This window comes from Neovison vison, chromosome 1 (genome assembly GCF_020171115.1).
Source record: "Neovison vison isolate M4711 chromosome 1, ASM_NN_V1, whole genome shotgun sequence".
Taxonomy (NCBI): Eukaryota; Metazoa; Chordata; class Mammalia; order Carnivora; family Mustelidae; genus Neogale; species Neogale vison.
Genome location: NC_058091.1, coordinates 117,716,791 through 117,732,163, shown reverse-complemented (window position 1 = coordinate 117,732,163; position 15,373 = coordinate 117,716,791). Strand labels below are relative to the sequence as shown.

The 15,373-nt window shown below is 55.9% G+C and overlaps 1 protein-coding gene across 5 annotated transcripts in view; it reads left to right on the top strand.

The window, feature by feature from the left end:
- ANKS1A (ankyrin repeat and sterile alpha motif domain containing 1A) overlaps nucleotides 1-15,373 on the top strand; it is a 177,666-nt gene that overhangs the window by 155,813 nt on the left and 6,480 nt on the right. For all 5 annotated transcript variants that reach the window (XM_044254970.1, XM_044254986.1, XM_044254962.1 and 2 more), the window contains 8 exons: nucleotides 9,765-9,863; nucleotides 10,574-10,726; nucleotides 10,844-10,951; nucleotides 12,140-12,304; nucleotides 13,630-13,755; nucleotides 14,004-14,075; nucleotides 14,263-14,349; nucleotides 14,908-15,045. In XM_044254970.1, the coding sequence (XP_044110905.1) occupies nucleotides 9,765-9,863; nucleotides 10,574-10,726; nucleotides 10,844-10,951; nucleotides 12,140-12,304; nucleotides 13,630-13,755; nucleotides 14,004-14,075; nucleotides 14,263-14,349; nucleotides 14,908-15,045 (948 nt within the window). The remainder of the gene's footprint in view (nucleotides 1-9,764; nucleotides 9,864-10,573; nucleotides 10,727-10,843; nucleotides 10,952-12,139; nucleotides 12,305-13,629; nucleotides 13,756-14,003; nucleotides 14,076-14,262; nucleotides 14,350-14,907; nucleotides 15,046-15,373) is intronic.

Here is a 15,373-nt window from a genome sequence, read left to right as displayed (position 1 = left end):
ACCCCAGTAAGCTTGTGGCTCTGACTGGGGGGCCCACCAAAGCCTTCTGGCTTTGTGGCTCCCACCACCACAGGATTCTCAGTGAAGATCCAGTGCTTGCTGAGGCCACGGTGAAGTCAGCTGGAGGGAGAAGGGCTCAGAGGAGAAGTAGAGGTTCTACGTACTTGCAAAGAGAACCAGACTGGGAGTCAGGAGATGTGGGTTTTCCTCCAGCACCCCCCCATAAGATTTTGTGCCCCCTTGTTTATCCCCTGTCCTATGGCATCTCATTTGACTGCTTACTTTATGGGGACATAAGTTCTGCAGGGGACACACTATTCCCTGTTGTGACACATAACAGCCACTGAGACTGGCCATGAGTGCAAGAACGTAAGGCAGTACGGTGGCACGTTCTCCACACAGAGCGCAGGCAGCGGCCTTTCTCTGCTGGACACACACTGGCTTTGTCCACGGGTCTGTGGTGTAAAGCTTGCTTGGGGCGATCTTGGAACTGAGCCCTTTGACTCCAGTCTGCCTTGGGCCTTGCTAAGTTCCACTGCTGATCTGGAGGGTGGATACAGCTCCTTGACATCAGAGAAGGCCTCAGAAAGGCAGGTGTTTGGGGGTGATGGGTAGCAGCTGGAAGGAAGGGTGCTGGGCCTGGTGTGGAGAGAATGGGGATGCCAGGAACCTGCTTGGGAGAGCAAGGATCACAAAAAGGTGTTTCCACAAAACTGGGAGATGAGTCCTGACACTGGTGCTTTCGCACCATCTGTGGGAGCCCTTCGGAGATTGACAGGTGGCGAGGGCCTCACCAGTTCAGAAACAACTGGTGACAGGTGTGCCTCTTCCTCCTCTTCTATCTATAGAACTGCTTGCATTGGTCACTGTCAAGTTCTGTCTCTCTGGGTGGGGACAGATCTGGGCTGCAGTGGGGTCAGGGGTTGCCAGGAGAGCAGGGGGCGCAGTGCAGGGCTGAGCTGGGGGAAGGTGTCCTGCCGGAGGCTCTGTGACACAGCCCCAAGGCAGGAGCAGGTTGGCTGGGCCAGAAGGCAGCGAACGCAGAGACACAAGAGCACTCCCCGAGCACTGGTTCTTGCCAGCAGCAGGTCAGCGCTCAGCGCCATGGGATTCCTTATTTAACCTGCGAAGCAGGGGAGCTTACTCCTTTTTATAAGGTTCTAAGTTTGTAAGAACCTTGAGCAACAAAGTCAGAATTTGAACTCAGTTCTTATTTGAACAGGTTCTTCCCCTGCACACCACACTGCCTTGTGTGTGGCGGCGTGCAGAAAGCCCTCAGCCCCGAGGTGAGAGAATGCATGTGTGCTTCAGGGAGCGAGGCTTCTGTTTTCTGTCATTATTAACATTTGGAGCCACAGCATGAGCCACAGAGCCCTGCTCCCTCTCCCAGACATCCTGCTCCCCAAGCGGTGGAGGAAGCCATCGTGTCCACTGGCAGGTTAAGTCGTGGGGTACCCTGGACCCCAGTGCGGCAGTCGCTGTAGCTAGTCCTGACAGACAGCTGAATATCACCAGCATAGGTGTTCGTGCAATACAGGAAAATTGGGGGACGGGGGTGATAAAAGCAGTTAAAAGAACAACGTGTATACTATAAGCCCAATTTTGCTAAAAGTTTTTAAATAAAAGCTTAGAAAAATACACCAAAGTGATAGAACTAATTGCAGTTCTACCTTTTAAAAAATATTCTCTTAGAAAAGAATACCAGAATAGTACCCCTTTTTTTTCCATGAAGTGATGAATCTGTGAGTTTGCTTTTACATTTTTCTTTGTGCTTTATTTCTTTTTAAAATGCTCTATAGTAAATTTGTATAACTTCTCTACTCAGGAAAAAAAATTGGTTTTGATGTGGAAAAGACAGGCAGGGCCCCGTGGAAACCAACAACGTTCCTGAAGGGACTGCAGAGTAAATAACCCGTGAGGCATCTGAGGCCTGGAGGGCTGAGTCCAGGCCTCCACACACACGGATCCGGCGGGGGGTGTAGGCCGGACTTTCCCTGGATCTGACCAGAGGGGGACGTGTGTGCAGGCCTCCCACCAACTGAGCCCCTCATTTGACTGAGCTGTGGCAGCTCCCCTCCTGGGAAGTGGGCCCACAGATCCGTGCCCGGAGGGGTGTGTATGTCCCACTGGGTACCCTCGGGCTGCCCCTCCCCCCAGTGCCCTTCCCCACCCCCCAGTGCAGGGCAGCCTCAGGAGCATCCCTCCTCATGGAGCTAGGCTGGAGAAGAGAGGGACATTAGGTGCCAGGCTTTCCCCAGAGGCGAAATGTGGCCAGGACCACAGCCCTGTTTCTCACTCTGTCCCTCAAGAGAGGTTTGAGTCTTTGCTTTTTCATGACCGATGGCAGGAGAAATGACCAAGTGATTGAGGAGAGAGCTGCCACAGTGAATACGGAAATGAGGCGGGAGGGGCAGGCCAGTCCAGTGCTATTCTGCCAGGAGACATTCTATCAGATGGTGTCTGCCTCCGTTTGAGTGGGGGGCCCGATCCCCAGGGGGCCGACATCTGGTCACGGATAGGCCTCGAGGTGGAGTGCCCAGATGCGTTGTCCGCAAGCCTGACTTTTTCTCATTCTCCTGTATTGCTCACACACCTTTGCTGGTGACATTTAACTATCTCTCAGGACTAGCCACAGTGGCTGCCCACACTAGGGTCCAGGGCACCCAGTGACTTAACCCACCATGGCTTCCTCCACCACAAGCAGGCTTTTGCGGTTCCTAGGGCACGTACCCGGCCTCAGTGCTGGGCCATCCCAGGCCCAGTCCCCTGGGGTGCACGTGGCTACACACAGGAAAAGGGCCCTGTTCTGAGCCAGGAGTGCCTTTCTGAGGCTGGGGTTGTACTTAACACCTGTGCATCCTTGCAGGTGGGCCAGGAGGGAGAGGGCGAGCAGACCTGGGTGGTCCAGGGTGTGAGGGGCCCGCCCAGGGGGAGCAGGAAGGACCTCTGGGAGAGAGGAAAGAGAGTGAGGAGGGGCAGGGGTCTGTGGCTCACCATGGCCACAGCAGTCTGGGCTTCCCCCCAGGCCGCCTGTGGGCCTTGCCCTGCTCTGGATCACTCCCACAAAGGCTGAGTTTAAGCGGGGTGGTGAGTTTGGAGTATTTTCCCTTCAGGGACTTGACCCACTGCACGGACTACTGGGTCCTGGATTCCCGGAGGCAGGAGGAGCAGGACCTGCCAGGCCCGGAAGAGGCTAACTGACCTCACAGTTAGCCTCAGGAATTGGGGCCCTAGCAGAGGCAGCCTCAGCTGGCGCCAGCACTCTGCCCAAGCACCTGCATGCTGAGGGCTCGTCTCCTTCCAGGAGAGGCTGAAACATCCGTGGCCTCTCGTCTTACTGGTGGGCCCAGCCTGGAGCCCTGGCCTTGCACTTGGCGACGCTTGCTGCAATCGCCCCTTTACTTGCCCCGAGTGCTTGCCTGTGTGCAGGAGGTGGGCAGAGTGCCACGCTTTCATGGCGGGCAGGGGCTGGGGCTGCTGTCGATCGTGGATGATCAGGCCTGGAGTCAGCTTCCCAGCCCCTGTCCAGGCCACCGGACCCAAGCTCAGCTCTCACCTCCCCATGCTCAGACCCTTTGTTGAGGGACTACTGAGCCCCTCATGCCTGGAAACAAGTCAGGACTGTAGGGTGACGTTCAGATGACTGCCCTTTCTGCTTTGGTTCTTCTCTGGGCCGGGGAAGAGGCAGCTCTGTGAACCGAATAGAGCAGAGACAGCACTGTGTGACCTTAGGCAGGTTAGTCCTTCACTGAACCTCCGCTTCCTCGTGACTAAACAGGAGAGCTTCTCTCTGTCCTGGGCAGGACCAGCTGACTCCCTGGCACAGCCCCCAAGCCCAGGCCCACCTCCCCGCTCCCACCACCCGGAACTTCTCCCTGCTCCCGAGGCGGGTGGAGTCTGTCCCGTGCTATTCCTTAGCTGGGAAACTCTTGACCCACTTCTCTGCCCTTTCCCCACCTCCACCTCCACATGAAACTCCCTGCGGATCCTGCCACCACCCACCCCTAAGCCCCAAACATCCTTGGGGCTCCCCTTCCCTACCCCAGCATGTCCCCACCTCTCCCCACACCTCGTCCTTGTCTCTCTCAGAGGACTCCAAAAGACCACAGTCGTGAGGTCAGCAGCACTGGTTTTGGCTTTTCCGACTTTTCTTTTAAAGGGGTCCCCTCCGACCGTCAGTTTCCCTGGTCACTCAGCAGATTGGTGTTGCACGCGGACAACAGGCTGGGCATTGCCCTAGACTCAGGTGGCAAAGCTGTGAGTGAGATGGGCAGGCGGGCGTCTCTAGCCCGTAACAGCCTTGGGGCCCTCAGCAGGCAGCTCAGCCGGCTTTCTTTTTGCCTGAGAAGGGCCCACACCAATGTGCCACATTCCCACATGTTCCTTCTTAGGCCTTTTCCACCATTTGTTGAATGAAGACATACCCAGCAGTTAAAGAAATTTCCAGCAAAATATTGACAAGTGAGGTACGTCTCAAGATGCAGAAGGATCTTTTCTTCTGCTAAAATCACAGGGTCAGGAAGACTCTGAAGATAATCAGAGCCCTGGAGGGCCAGGGAAAACTGGGGAGAAAGAGCCGTGGGGCCTACAACAGCCGTTCCCTCTGCCTCTGCCGGACTCTCCCCTGCACTCCCGGGGGCAGGTCCTGCTGTCTGCGCTCCATCCTTCCCGCGGCCCCTGGCTGCAGGCCTCCCTCTTCCCCACTGTCCACATATCCACTGAGCCAGGCCCAGACTCTGGCCCTCGAAAATCCCACTTGGCACAGATAAGCCACTGCTCGAGGTACCACATTCTGCGCCCATGGGTGAGGCCCAATGGCAGATACTGGCAGGAAGGGTAAACCGTGCCTAGGGAAAATAAAACTAATTACAGCTGCCACAACAGGCACGGCAATCACACACTCAGGAATGATGGTGTGTGATTGTGCAAGCCAGTCCCCTGAGCAGGTTCATGCTGTCCTGCCCTGAGCTCAGGCAGGCCGACCTCAGCCTGCTCCAGGCCTCTTGGTGCTGAGAGCTCTGGGCTCAGTGCTTGGGCTTTGTATGCCAAGGCCTGGGTATCCGGACCCTGCTTCTCCCTCACTCTGAGGCCTCGGCAAACCCTGCCCTCCTCAACTCTTAGCACCCTCCAGGGACCCCTGAGGTGCTAGGAGTTGGGATTCTGTACCAGTAAAAAGAAATGCTGCCCCGCCCCGCCCTGAGGTGGAGAGCAGGCAGTGGGAGGAAGGTTCCGTGGTAGGGATATTAGTCCCAGAGCCCAAGTGTGCCTCAGCACTGGGACGGATTCCCTGCCCTGGTCTCAGGCTGCTGCTGCTGTAGCTTCCACACTTGGCTTTGTCTACAGCAGACTCCCAGCTAAGCAAGTAGAGAGAGCCTGGAGCATGAGATAGTAGTCTAACTGTCCCTTTGTCACTCACAAGTTCTGTGACCTTGGATAAGTCACTTCTGCTCTGTGAGCCTGTTTCTTTGTATAATCAGGCAGTTCCTATCTCAGAGAGTTTTTCCCAAGTGATGAATGCACAGTGCCAGGACGTGGTCAGGACCCATACCACAGGCACCTTTGTCATCTCCGCGACAAAGGGAACTCTTATTACCCATAGTGACCCTGAGGACCACTTGCTGTGCTCTTCCCTGGAGAGCAGGCCCTGGCCCAGAAGGCAGGATCCCGGAACCCCCACTGGCCATGAAGCCTGAGGCCTGGCCTGCAAAGTAAGGCACATAAGGCACAGGGTTAGCGCCCTCCAGGTGCTTGTGAGCGCGGTCTGACAGGACAGCGGGGGCCAAAGCAGAACCTGGGACAGGGATGCCCTGACGCTCTGTCCTCCTATCCTCCCTTCCTCAGGAACTGAACCCAACTGGCTGAGTGTTGACTACTTATGTGTTTCAGATTTCTCTTACACTCAGACACTTTTTTTTAATCTAAGGAAGGTTCTAGTCACTGAAATGCTTAGGCTAAAGAGCTGTTCTACTTTCTTAGCTCTGGGACAAAAGTAGCCCTTGGTATAAACATCGGTGTGGTAGAAGGTAAAGTAGACGGTCTCTCTTCCCCCATTGCCCTCCTCATGAAAATGGTTCTAAAAGGCAGCAGTCCCATTCTTCCTTTAGTAAAGAGGGTGTGGAAACTTCCAGAATGTTTCTCCCCTTTGAGGATTTGGAGCACCTTATAGTCCCCACACAAGCTGATCCAAGAGGATGATGTGGCACATGCAGGAAGTCAGGAGACCCTGCCTGCTCCCAGGACATGCTCTGGCGGCTCCCGGCTTTGATTTTCCATCACATCCTTCGGTTTTCCTTTGTTTCCCTCTGCCTCTGTCTCCTCATAGCTGCATATACCACGCCACCACCCCTCCTCCTAACTGGGTAATGAAGGCCCACTCTCCAGCTGGATCTGGGCTTTCTGGTTGTCAGCTCTCAGTTCAATACTAATGTTGCCCAAAAACCTTGCGAAGGGTCGGGAGTAAATGTTGGGGCTACAGTAGGACTTCAGAAACTTGCCAGGGTGCGCTGTTCCTTTCAGCACAGGTCCCACTCGTGCCCTCATCCTCGGGGAGGGTGTCTGTGCAGGTGGCCGCCCCTTGCTGCCTTTCCCATCCACATACCCTACATTTGGGCCCACAGGACTGCAGGAACTGCAGGTGATGACTCTGGTTTTGGGGTGACCTAGTTGCTGGCCTCAGACTTGGAGGGGTACCCTTGGGGCAGGGGCCTTCTGCGGCTTGAGCAGAGAGAGCTGCCACCCTGGCTCTCTCTGCCTGGGCTCCCTGGAGCGTACGGCTTAGGAGGCGTCCTTTGTGGGGCAAAGGTTTGGTCACCACGTACAGGTCCTGGGGAGGCTACTGTGCCAGCGTTTACTGCAGCTCGGGTACAAAGGTAAGGCCACCAGTGATGGTCTGCATGAGGTGGCACGAGTTACTCAACTTCTCCATCTGTAAAGTGGGCATAAGGAATACCCACCTCAGTAGAATAGAAAGTACAGAAAGAGTCCCAGAAAAACAGGAATTTAGGACACATCAGAGGTCATCTCAGATTGGTAGGGGAAAGATAGCTCATTCGAGAAATGGACAACTTGCCACCTAGAAAAAAAATTAATTGGATCCTAGCCCTTAAACCATACATTTAAAAAAAAAATTCCAGATAGATAAAAGATTTAATTGTAAAAAAAGAAGCTAAAATTATAGCAGGAGAATATGCAAGAACTGTTTTTAAAAATCTTGGCGAGGGGAGGTCCTTCTAAGCCTGACAGAACTGAGGGAAGCTCTACAAGGTACAGACCAGTACATTTCCGAATGGAACAAAGCCAGCAGGAAAGTCAAAAGAGAAATGACCTGGAAGAAACAATTGTCTAACACTGTTGACAGATAAAAGGTGTTCATTTCCTTACTTTATAAAGAATTTCGCCATATGGAACACAGAAAAGATAAGCACCTGTGTAAACACACAAAGTCTGGAAAGGGGTCATTCCTGGAAAAGGAGCCACGATGCTCTCCGCGCCTGCAGCCCTAGAATGTACCTACAGGAGCGCTGGGCGGGATTCTGGCTCCAAGCTTACGTTTGAGGGCCCTCCTCCAGGTTATTCCTGTTGTCTGGGCCGCAGCTACCTGAGCTGTGAAGTAGGGGTAACTGTAGTCCCTTTTATTAAGCAGGTTAGCGAGTATCAAGCCTGTGGAATGAATGGGGTGGGAATTGCTGTGTAAATACTTGGCCCATAAAACCTGAAAAGATGGGGGAGGGGCCGTATGGGTGGGATGCTCTTATGATAAGAAATGTGGTGATAAGCCATTTTCCTGCCCTGTTGCTGACCGTGGGAGGAATCTAGCATTCATATCACTGATGGGAGAATAAGTGTGTGTTAGACTCCTGAACGCACATACCCTCTGACGGGGCAGTCTTTCTTGAATGACCGTCCTAGAGATGAAACACAGATGAGGGTATTCGTGCGGTACTGTGTGCAGAGCTGGAATGGGAAATAGTCCTCCTTCAGTGAGGAACTGGTTAAGTAATTTGTCATATGCCCCTAACCTGGATGATCAGGCAGCTTTGACGAAAAGAGGCGGATCTACCTGTACAGATGGCGGGGCAGTCTCCTGGATACGGACATGCCTCATTTTATTGCATTTCCCTTTTGCACTTGGAAGAAACTGTATTTTTTGCAAAGTGAAGGTCTCGTAACCCTGCGTTGATCGGGTCTGTCAGGGCCATTTCCCAGCACTGTTTGCTCATCTAATGTCTCTGTGTCATATTTTGGTGATTCTTGCAATAGTTCAACTTTTTTCATCGTTACATACTTTTTTTTTTTTAAAGATTTTATTTATTTATTGGACAGAGATCACAAGTAGGCAGAGAGGCAGGCAGAGAGAGAGGAGGAAGCAGGCTCCCCGCTGAGCAGAGAGCCCGATGTGGGGCTCGATCCCAAGACCCTGAGATCATGACCTGAGCAGAAGGCAGAGGCTTAACCCTCTGCGCCACCCAGGCACCCCCGTTACATACTTTTTTAAGATTTTATTTATTTGAGAGAGACTGAGAGTGAGCCCAATGCGAGGCTCAATCCCAGGACCCCGGGATTATGACTGGAGCTGAAGGCAGATGCTTAACAACCAAGCCACCCAGGCACCCCTCATTATTATATTTTTTATGGTGATCTGAGATCAATGATTATAACTCATTAAAAGCTCAGATAGTGCATTTTTAGCAGTATTTTGTAATTAAGGTATGTATTTTTTTTTTTAGGACATAATGCTATTGCACCCTTAACAGACTGCAGTATTGTGTACGCATAACGTTGATAAGCCCTAAGAAAGCAAAAAATTCATTTGACTCATATTTTATAGCAATATACCCTTTATTGCTGTGGTCTGCAACTGAACTTGGAATATCTCTGAGATATGTCTGTGTATTAAGTCCTGGGAATAGGTGTCAATCGTGTGCAAGAATTCTGTTTGTGGGAACAGGAAGCTGGCTCAGGAGGGACAACTTGGAAGGCAGTAAGTTGCCTCTGGGGACGCGCTGTGGCTGAAAGCAGGGCAGAACCTCTGAGTTCTCGTGGATCACAGTCTGATAAAACCTACCTGGAGACACTCCTGTGAGGAATAAAACATCATAGAGGTTGGGGGGCAGGGAGCAGCCAGATCTGAGCACCACCACCCGCCACGCGGCCTTGGCACAGTCCTGACTGGTATACCTCTTTTTCCTCACCTATAAAACGGGGGTGAAGACAGTCCCCTGGTGAGCGTGAAATGGGGTGGTCTGAGTCAAATCCCTGAGGCGCTGTCAGCAGACCGGCCTGCAGGGGCGATAGCCCCCCACCCCATCACATTCAGTGGTCCAACTCTGGTGCTCCCCAGCTCCCGGGCCAGCCAGAAATCTTCTTCTGAGGTTTCCACTTTGGGACTCCTCTCCTCCCTGGGATGAGTCTAGTTCCTTGGCAGATCACCTAACACGGCTGCTTTCGCGTTCGAGTCAGGAAAGCAGGTCTGTGAGGAGGCTTGGAGAGTCCCCCTGTGCTTCATCTCTGAGGCTGTGGACCTGCCCCCCAGAGGAGCGGATGCACGTGGGGCTGGGCACCCTGCGTGCCCCAGTGCTGGCCAGCTCGCCTGGGAGCCGCTCGGGCAGGAGTGGGCTCTCTAGGCAGACTTGTCCGAGGGAGCCCAGGCTCTCTGTACCCCTCGGTGCCTAGCGTAGAGAAGAAGAATTTGGTGAGGGGCCATGAGAGGCTTCCACCAGCCCCCAGATCAGGAGGGTGCTCACGTCCGTCTCTCTTGCTTTCAGGGGTCTAATGTAATGGAAGAGCAAGACCTGCGGGAGATCGGCATCAGTGACCCACAGCACCGGCGGAAGCTGCTCCAGGCAGCGCGATCCCTGCCCAAGGTAACTAACCACTGATGGCTCTGCAGCCTTGGCTGAAGCCAGGACCCTCTCCCGACCCCGCCTGGACCCAGAACAGGGAAAGAGCCTGGCTCCGGGGCATGTGGATCACTTCAAGGTGTCCACCCTGCATCCTGGGGGACCCAGCAGGCATCACAGAGGTCTGTTTACTATCTTGCCATGTCCTGAGGCCCCAACAAGTCAGCAGAGAGTAGGGACTGCTGAGGACCCAGTCTGGGCTCCAAAGAGAGGCCATAGGCCTCTGCCCAGCCCAGGAGCTGGTACCCACAGGCTTGACCTGTCACCTGGGGAGCCAGGGGCTGGTAGCCCCAGCCCCTCCACTTGACTCTGCTGGCCCTGGGAAGTCCTTGTACCCTTGTTTGTTCCACTCACCCCAGAGCTCAGGAAGCACAAACAAGTCCCGACAGTGAGGCCAATGCCCACTTCACGGGAACACACCATATTGTCCCACCAGGTCCATGATCTTGTCAGAGCTCAGTGGGAGCCCCTCTGTGAACCCTCCCTCCCATCTTGCAGTACCCACTGGGGCTGTCTTCCTCAGGCCTGGAGGGCTGCGGGGGCCCTACCTCACAGGTGGGGGTGCTGAGACCAGGCAGCGGCAGAAAGGGCTGTGTGAAGGGAGGGGAGCCTGGTCTCCTGGCTGCAGCCCCAAGAGGGCTGAGCTGTCAGTCTTGCCCCTTCTTGCCCCGCAGGTGAAAGCACTGGGCTGTGATGGCAGCAGCCCCCCATCAGTACCCTCCTGGCTGGACTCCCTGGGGCTGCAGGACTACGTGCATTCCTTCCTGTCCAGCGGCTACAGCTCTATTGACACTGTGAAGAACCTCTGGGAACTGGAGCTTGTCAACGTGAGTGCAGCCTGTGCTCAGGCTAGGCCTGGCCCCCAGGGTGCGGTCCGGGGTGGGTGGGGGGCTGTGGGCACAGGCACGGCCTGATCACCTTCCCCCGCCCCCGCCCCCATCCAGGTGCTGAAGGTCCATCTCCTCGGCCACCGCAAGCGCATCATTGCCTCCCTGGCAGACAGACCATACGAGGAGCCGCCTCAGAAGCCCCCACGGTTTTCCCAGCTGAGAGTGAGTGGGGCAAGAATGGAAAGGGCTCAGTGTGTTCTTCGTGTTGCCGGGAATTAGAGACTGCTTGAGGCATTCTTTGGAAAGAGCATGACCTCCGTAGGAGAGATGGGAACGATCTCTCCCCTCTTGTCGTCGGGCCCAGTGTGCTGCCAGGGCCCAGAGAGTGCGGGCAGCAGGAGTTGTTTGGGCTGGTTTTGTATCGATTATGTGCCTCCTGCCTGCATCTGAGAAGCCCGGTGGCACCTCTAATAAAGACTCCAGTTTAAGTAGAAAGTAATGTGTCAGGAAAAGGGAAAAAATATCCGAATCTCAGCCACTGCTTGCGGGGGGCAGAGCCAGCAGGGCAGCAAGGGACAGTGGGGGGCAGTCTGCGGGGAACCCGGACGCAGGGCAAAGCTGGAGCTCCGTGGCAGGACCTGCGCCCTCCCTAGGTCTTCTGAAGTAAAAGCCTCTTGGGGTGGGTTCGAGATGCTTTGTGGCTCGGCCTGCTGACCCCAGACTGCAGATTAGACCCCATCCAGCTGCAGAGCTGAGGCCTGGGACCAGCTCCGGCTCGAGCCTGCGAGCCAAGCCCCTGATGGGTGCGGGGCTCCAAGCAGGGCCCCCAGGCTCTACCTGCTTACGGCCACCTCACCCGGAGGGCATCACTCTGTCCTCTCACCTGAAGCCCCTGTGACACTGAGGGACCAAGAAACCCTGACACTTGGCATAAAAACTGAGGCGATGGGATTTCGGGGTGCCGATGGGCAGCGCTGTGTATTTTTTCAAGAAAGGGCTCTGGATTTGGTCACGTGCCCAGGGAGTGGCAGTGAATCACGGCAGATGATTTGATCTTTGATGAACAGCAAAGCAGCTTCCCAGCCCTGTAACCTCCTCTTTCCCATATGGCTCCAGGCCCAGGAGTGTGTGAGGGACGTGGGGGTGCCTGTGGTGGCTGCGTGCGCGCAGGACTGTGTCACCGGGGCTTCCTGGCTTGGGGAAGAATTGGGTGGCTTTGGCCCCGTGGCCAGGGTCTCCCCGCAGGCTTGTGAGCCAGTGTGCCGTCCGTTTGGTGCCTGCTCCGTGTCCGTTCTCACTGATCCACCTGCCCCTGTTGGGCCCTGGGCAGCCCCAGGGCTGGCTGACACCCATAATCCAGGGGCTGGCCTCCTGGGTTCCAAGTGTTCCCTGGATTTCTCCCCCCTGTAGTGCCAGGACTTGCTCTCCCAGACGTCGTCCCCACTAAGCCAGAATGACTCCTGCACTGGCCGCTCTGCAGACTTGCTACTGCCTCCAGGGGACACGGGCAGGAGGCGGCACGACAGCCTTCATGACCCTGTGGCACCTTCTCGAGCTGAGCGCTTCCGAATCCAGGTGGGGGCAGGGGGGAGCTGTGAATGGGGGTCCCCAGACCCCTTCATTGTCCCTGTGTCCCTTGAGTTGGCAGCCGGCGTTGGGGAGAGGGGATAGGAGGCCACTGAACTGCAGGTGCCTGGATCACCAGCAGGAGGAAGACCCTGCTTCCTCCCCTCCCTGGGAGGGCCTCCCCTGCATCTCAGCCTCTACATCCCAGCCCCTCCAGGCCACCAGCCCCGTTCCTGCCCCACTCTCAGCTTGCTTGCCCTGCCTGTTCCACAGAGCAGCTTTCTCCCATCCTTGACTCCGCTCCCCGCACCCCGCCTGCCCCACAGAACCAGGAGGGCCCCAATCAAACTCTTGTTCCTCCTGCTGCATTTCTGCAGCCCAGCATGGGATGCAGCTAGGAGACCTATCCAGCCATCCTGTCTGCCTTCCTAAAGGCCGCTCCCCTCCCCCCACGCAGCCTCTGCTAGGCCCTGGGCTGGCCCCAGCCTTCAGTCCTCGGTCACCTTCTCAGGGCCTTGCATTCCGGCCTCCCGATGTATTTGTCTGCCCGGCCTCCTGCCTTGCACATAGGTTCCCGGCTTTGCGTCTGGTTCTCCAAATTGGCCTACCGGACACAAGATCGACACATTTCCCTCACCGCCCCCCTGCCGCCCTGGGAACTCTAGTTTCACTGCTTTTTTTCTCCTGAGTTACACTCACCTCCAGCACCTGGGGGTGTCCTTCACCTCCCCATGGGCACGGCTCTGAATGTCATGATACGAAAAGCATGTTGTCCAGCCGCTGTAGTTGCTCCATAGCCGAAGACTTCCGCACAGTGCTAGGAATGGAAGTCATAATTTCCTGACTCTCTTCTCGCCTCCCCATTCTTCCCACCTGGTGAAGGCTCCCATCACCTGGCCTAGATTTCAGTGGCCTCCTGCCCCTCTGCCCCCACCAGCGGCAGCTTCAGGAACAGTATAAAACGCTCCCTCCTGGGACACCTGCCCCACCTAGAACCAGCTCCAGGGCCCCAGACTTGGTATACGAGGCTTCCGCGGACCTAGGTTCTGCTCCCCATTCTTGGTGCTTCATGCTTATTTTCCCCCTCTGGTCTTGGTCCTGTCCTGTCTACCTTAGAGCCTTCCCCACTGAGCCTGCCCTTAGGGGGCCTGGATCCCTGCCTCCCCGCCTTCCCTCTGGCGTGGTTGGGCCTCACCTTCGCCCCCAGTGTATCTGCTTGACTTTTTGTCTCCTGCCCTTGAACCCCTGTACTGGGCTTCCTTGCCCTTGGGTGTGCTGGAGCCCTGAGTTCTCTGAAATGGGCAGGCGCACCTGTGACCCCACGTGTTCTATAGGAAGAGCAGCGTGAAGCCAAACTGACCCTCCGGCCCCCCAGCCTGGCTGCCCCCTACGCCCCAGTGCAGAGCTGGCAACACCAGCCAGAGAAACTCATCTTCGAGTCCTGCGGTTATGAAGCCAACGTGAGTTGCCCCTGCCCTCCCAGCCTCGCTAGCCTCCCTGTCGCCCACCCCTCCCAGCCAGGTCCAGGCCTCAAGTGCTATTCTCCACTCCTAGGACACTCCCAGCACCTAGGGGGCAGGAGGGCCTCCCAGCCAGGGTAGGGGAAGGGAGTTAGGAGAGGAAACCACCTGACTATGGTCCCAATTGGTTGGGTCTCCCTGCTGGTAAGGCAGGACGTCCTAAGCCCAGTTACTGCCTATACCCTCAGTATCTGGGCTCCATGTTGATCAAAGATCTTCGAGGGACGGAATCCACACAGGATGCCTGTGCAAAGATGCGGGTAGGTTGTCTGGGTGCGTGCTGGCGGGTGGGGGTTTAGTGGGGATGGGAGGCATCAACGGGGCACCTGCTGCAGCCCCTGGGTCCTCCCACACTATGTAAGGTCAGGGGGAGGCTGGGGCCTGTGGGATCCAAGGGGCTTGGCCTTAAGAAGGGGCATTCACAGGCCCACTCCGTGTTTCCTCTAGAAATCCACCGAGCACATGAAGAAGATCCCCACTATCATCCTGTCCATCACATACAAAGGTGTCAAGTTCATCGATGCCTCCAACAAGGTGTGCTTCTCACAGCACTGTTAGCAGGAGGGGGCCCTCTCCCCACCCCCTCCTCTAGGCTGCCTAGAGTGTCTGCAGCCCTCTTTGTTCCTCTGCACTCCTATCCCTCAGCCAGGCACTTGGCTCTCAGTCGCCAAACATCCTGATCCCGGGGCCCTGCCCTGTGACAGGCACCCCTGGTCTCCTTGAGCATGGGTTCCATCAGCCCTCTTACCTGTTCTCGGGCCCTTGGTGGTGTGATTCTCTTCACGAGCAAAGGACTCCCCCCATGCCCCACCCTTGGTACCTCACCTGCCTTGTCCCCACCCTAGAGGGCAGAGGGGCTGGAGAGCTGGTGGTCAGATGTGAACATTTGACACCCTCTGTTGCCATGGTTAAGGGTGGAGACCCCTAAGCCTATACTGGCAAGGCTAGACACTGCCCCTGTGCCCACCGAACAAGAGAAGTAGCCTTGGGCTAACAGCCCAGACTGGGAAAAGGTGGCAGTGGTGGTGGCGGTATAAACAGGCTGAGGTGGGCCTTGAGGCCGAGAATTCCAGGCCCTGCTTTCCCCAGCAGAATGTCATTGCGGAGCATGAGATTCGGAACATTTCCTGTGCAGCCCAGGACCCAGAGGACCTCTGCACCTTTGCCTACATCACCAAGGACCTCCAGACCAGCCACCACTATTGCCATGTGTTCAGCACGGTGGATGTGGTGGGTGAAGCCCTGCAGCTGGGCACCGAGGGAGGGGACCTGCCATCCCAGCATGTGGGTGGCACCTGGCTTATGTCTGGTTTGGGCCGAGGCCCCAGCAACTGTCTGGGCCAGTTCCCTTTATTTATTTTTTATTTTTTAAATTATTTATTTGAGAGAGAGTGTGTGAATGAGAGAGAGAACGCACAAGCTGGGGGGAGGGGGAGAGGGAGAGAAGCAGACTCCCCGCTGAGCAGAGAGCCCGGTGTGGGGCTCGATCCCAGGACCCTGGGATCATGACCTGAGCCGAAGGCAGACCTTTAACCAACTGGCCCCCCAGGTGCCTCTG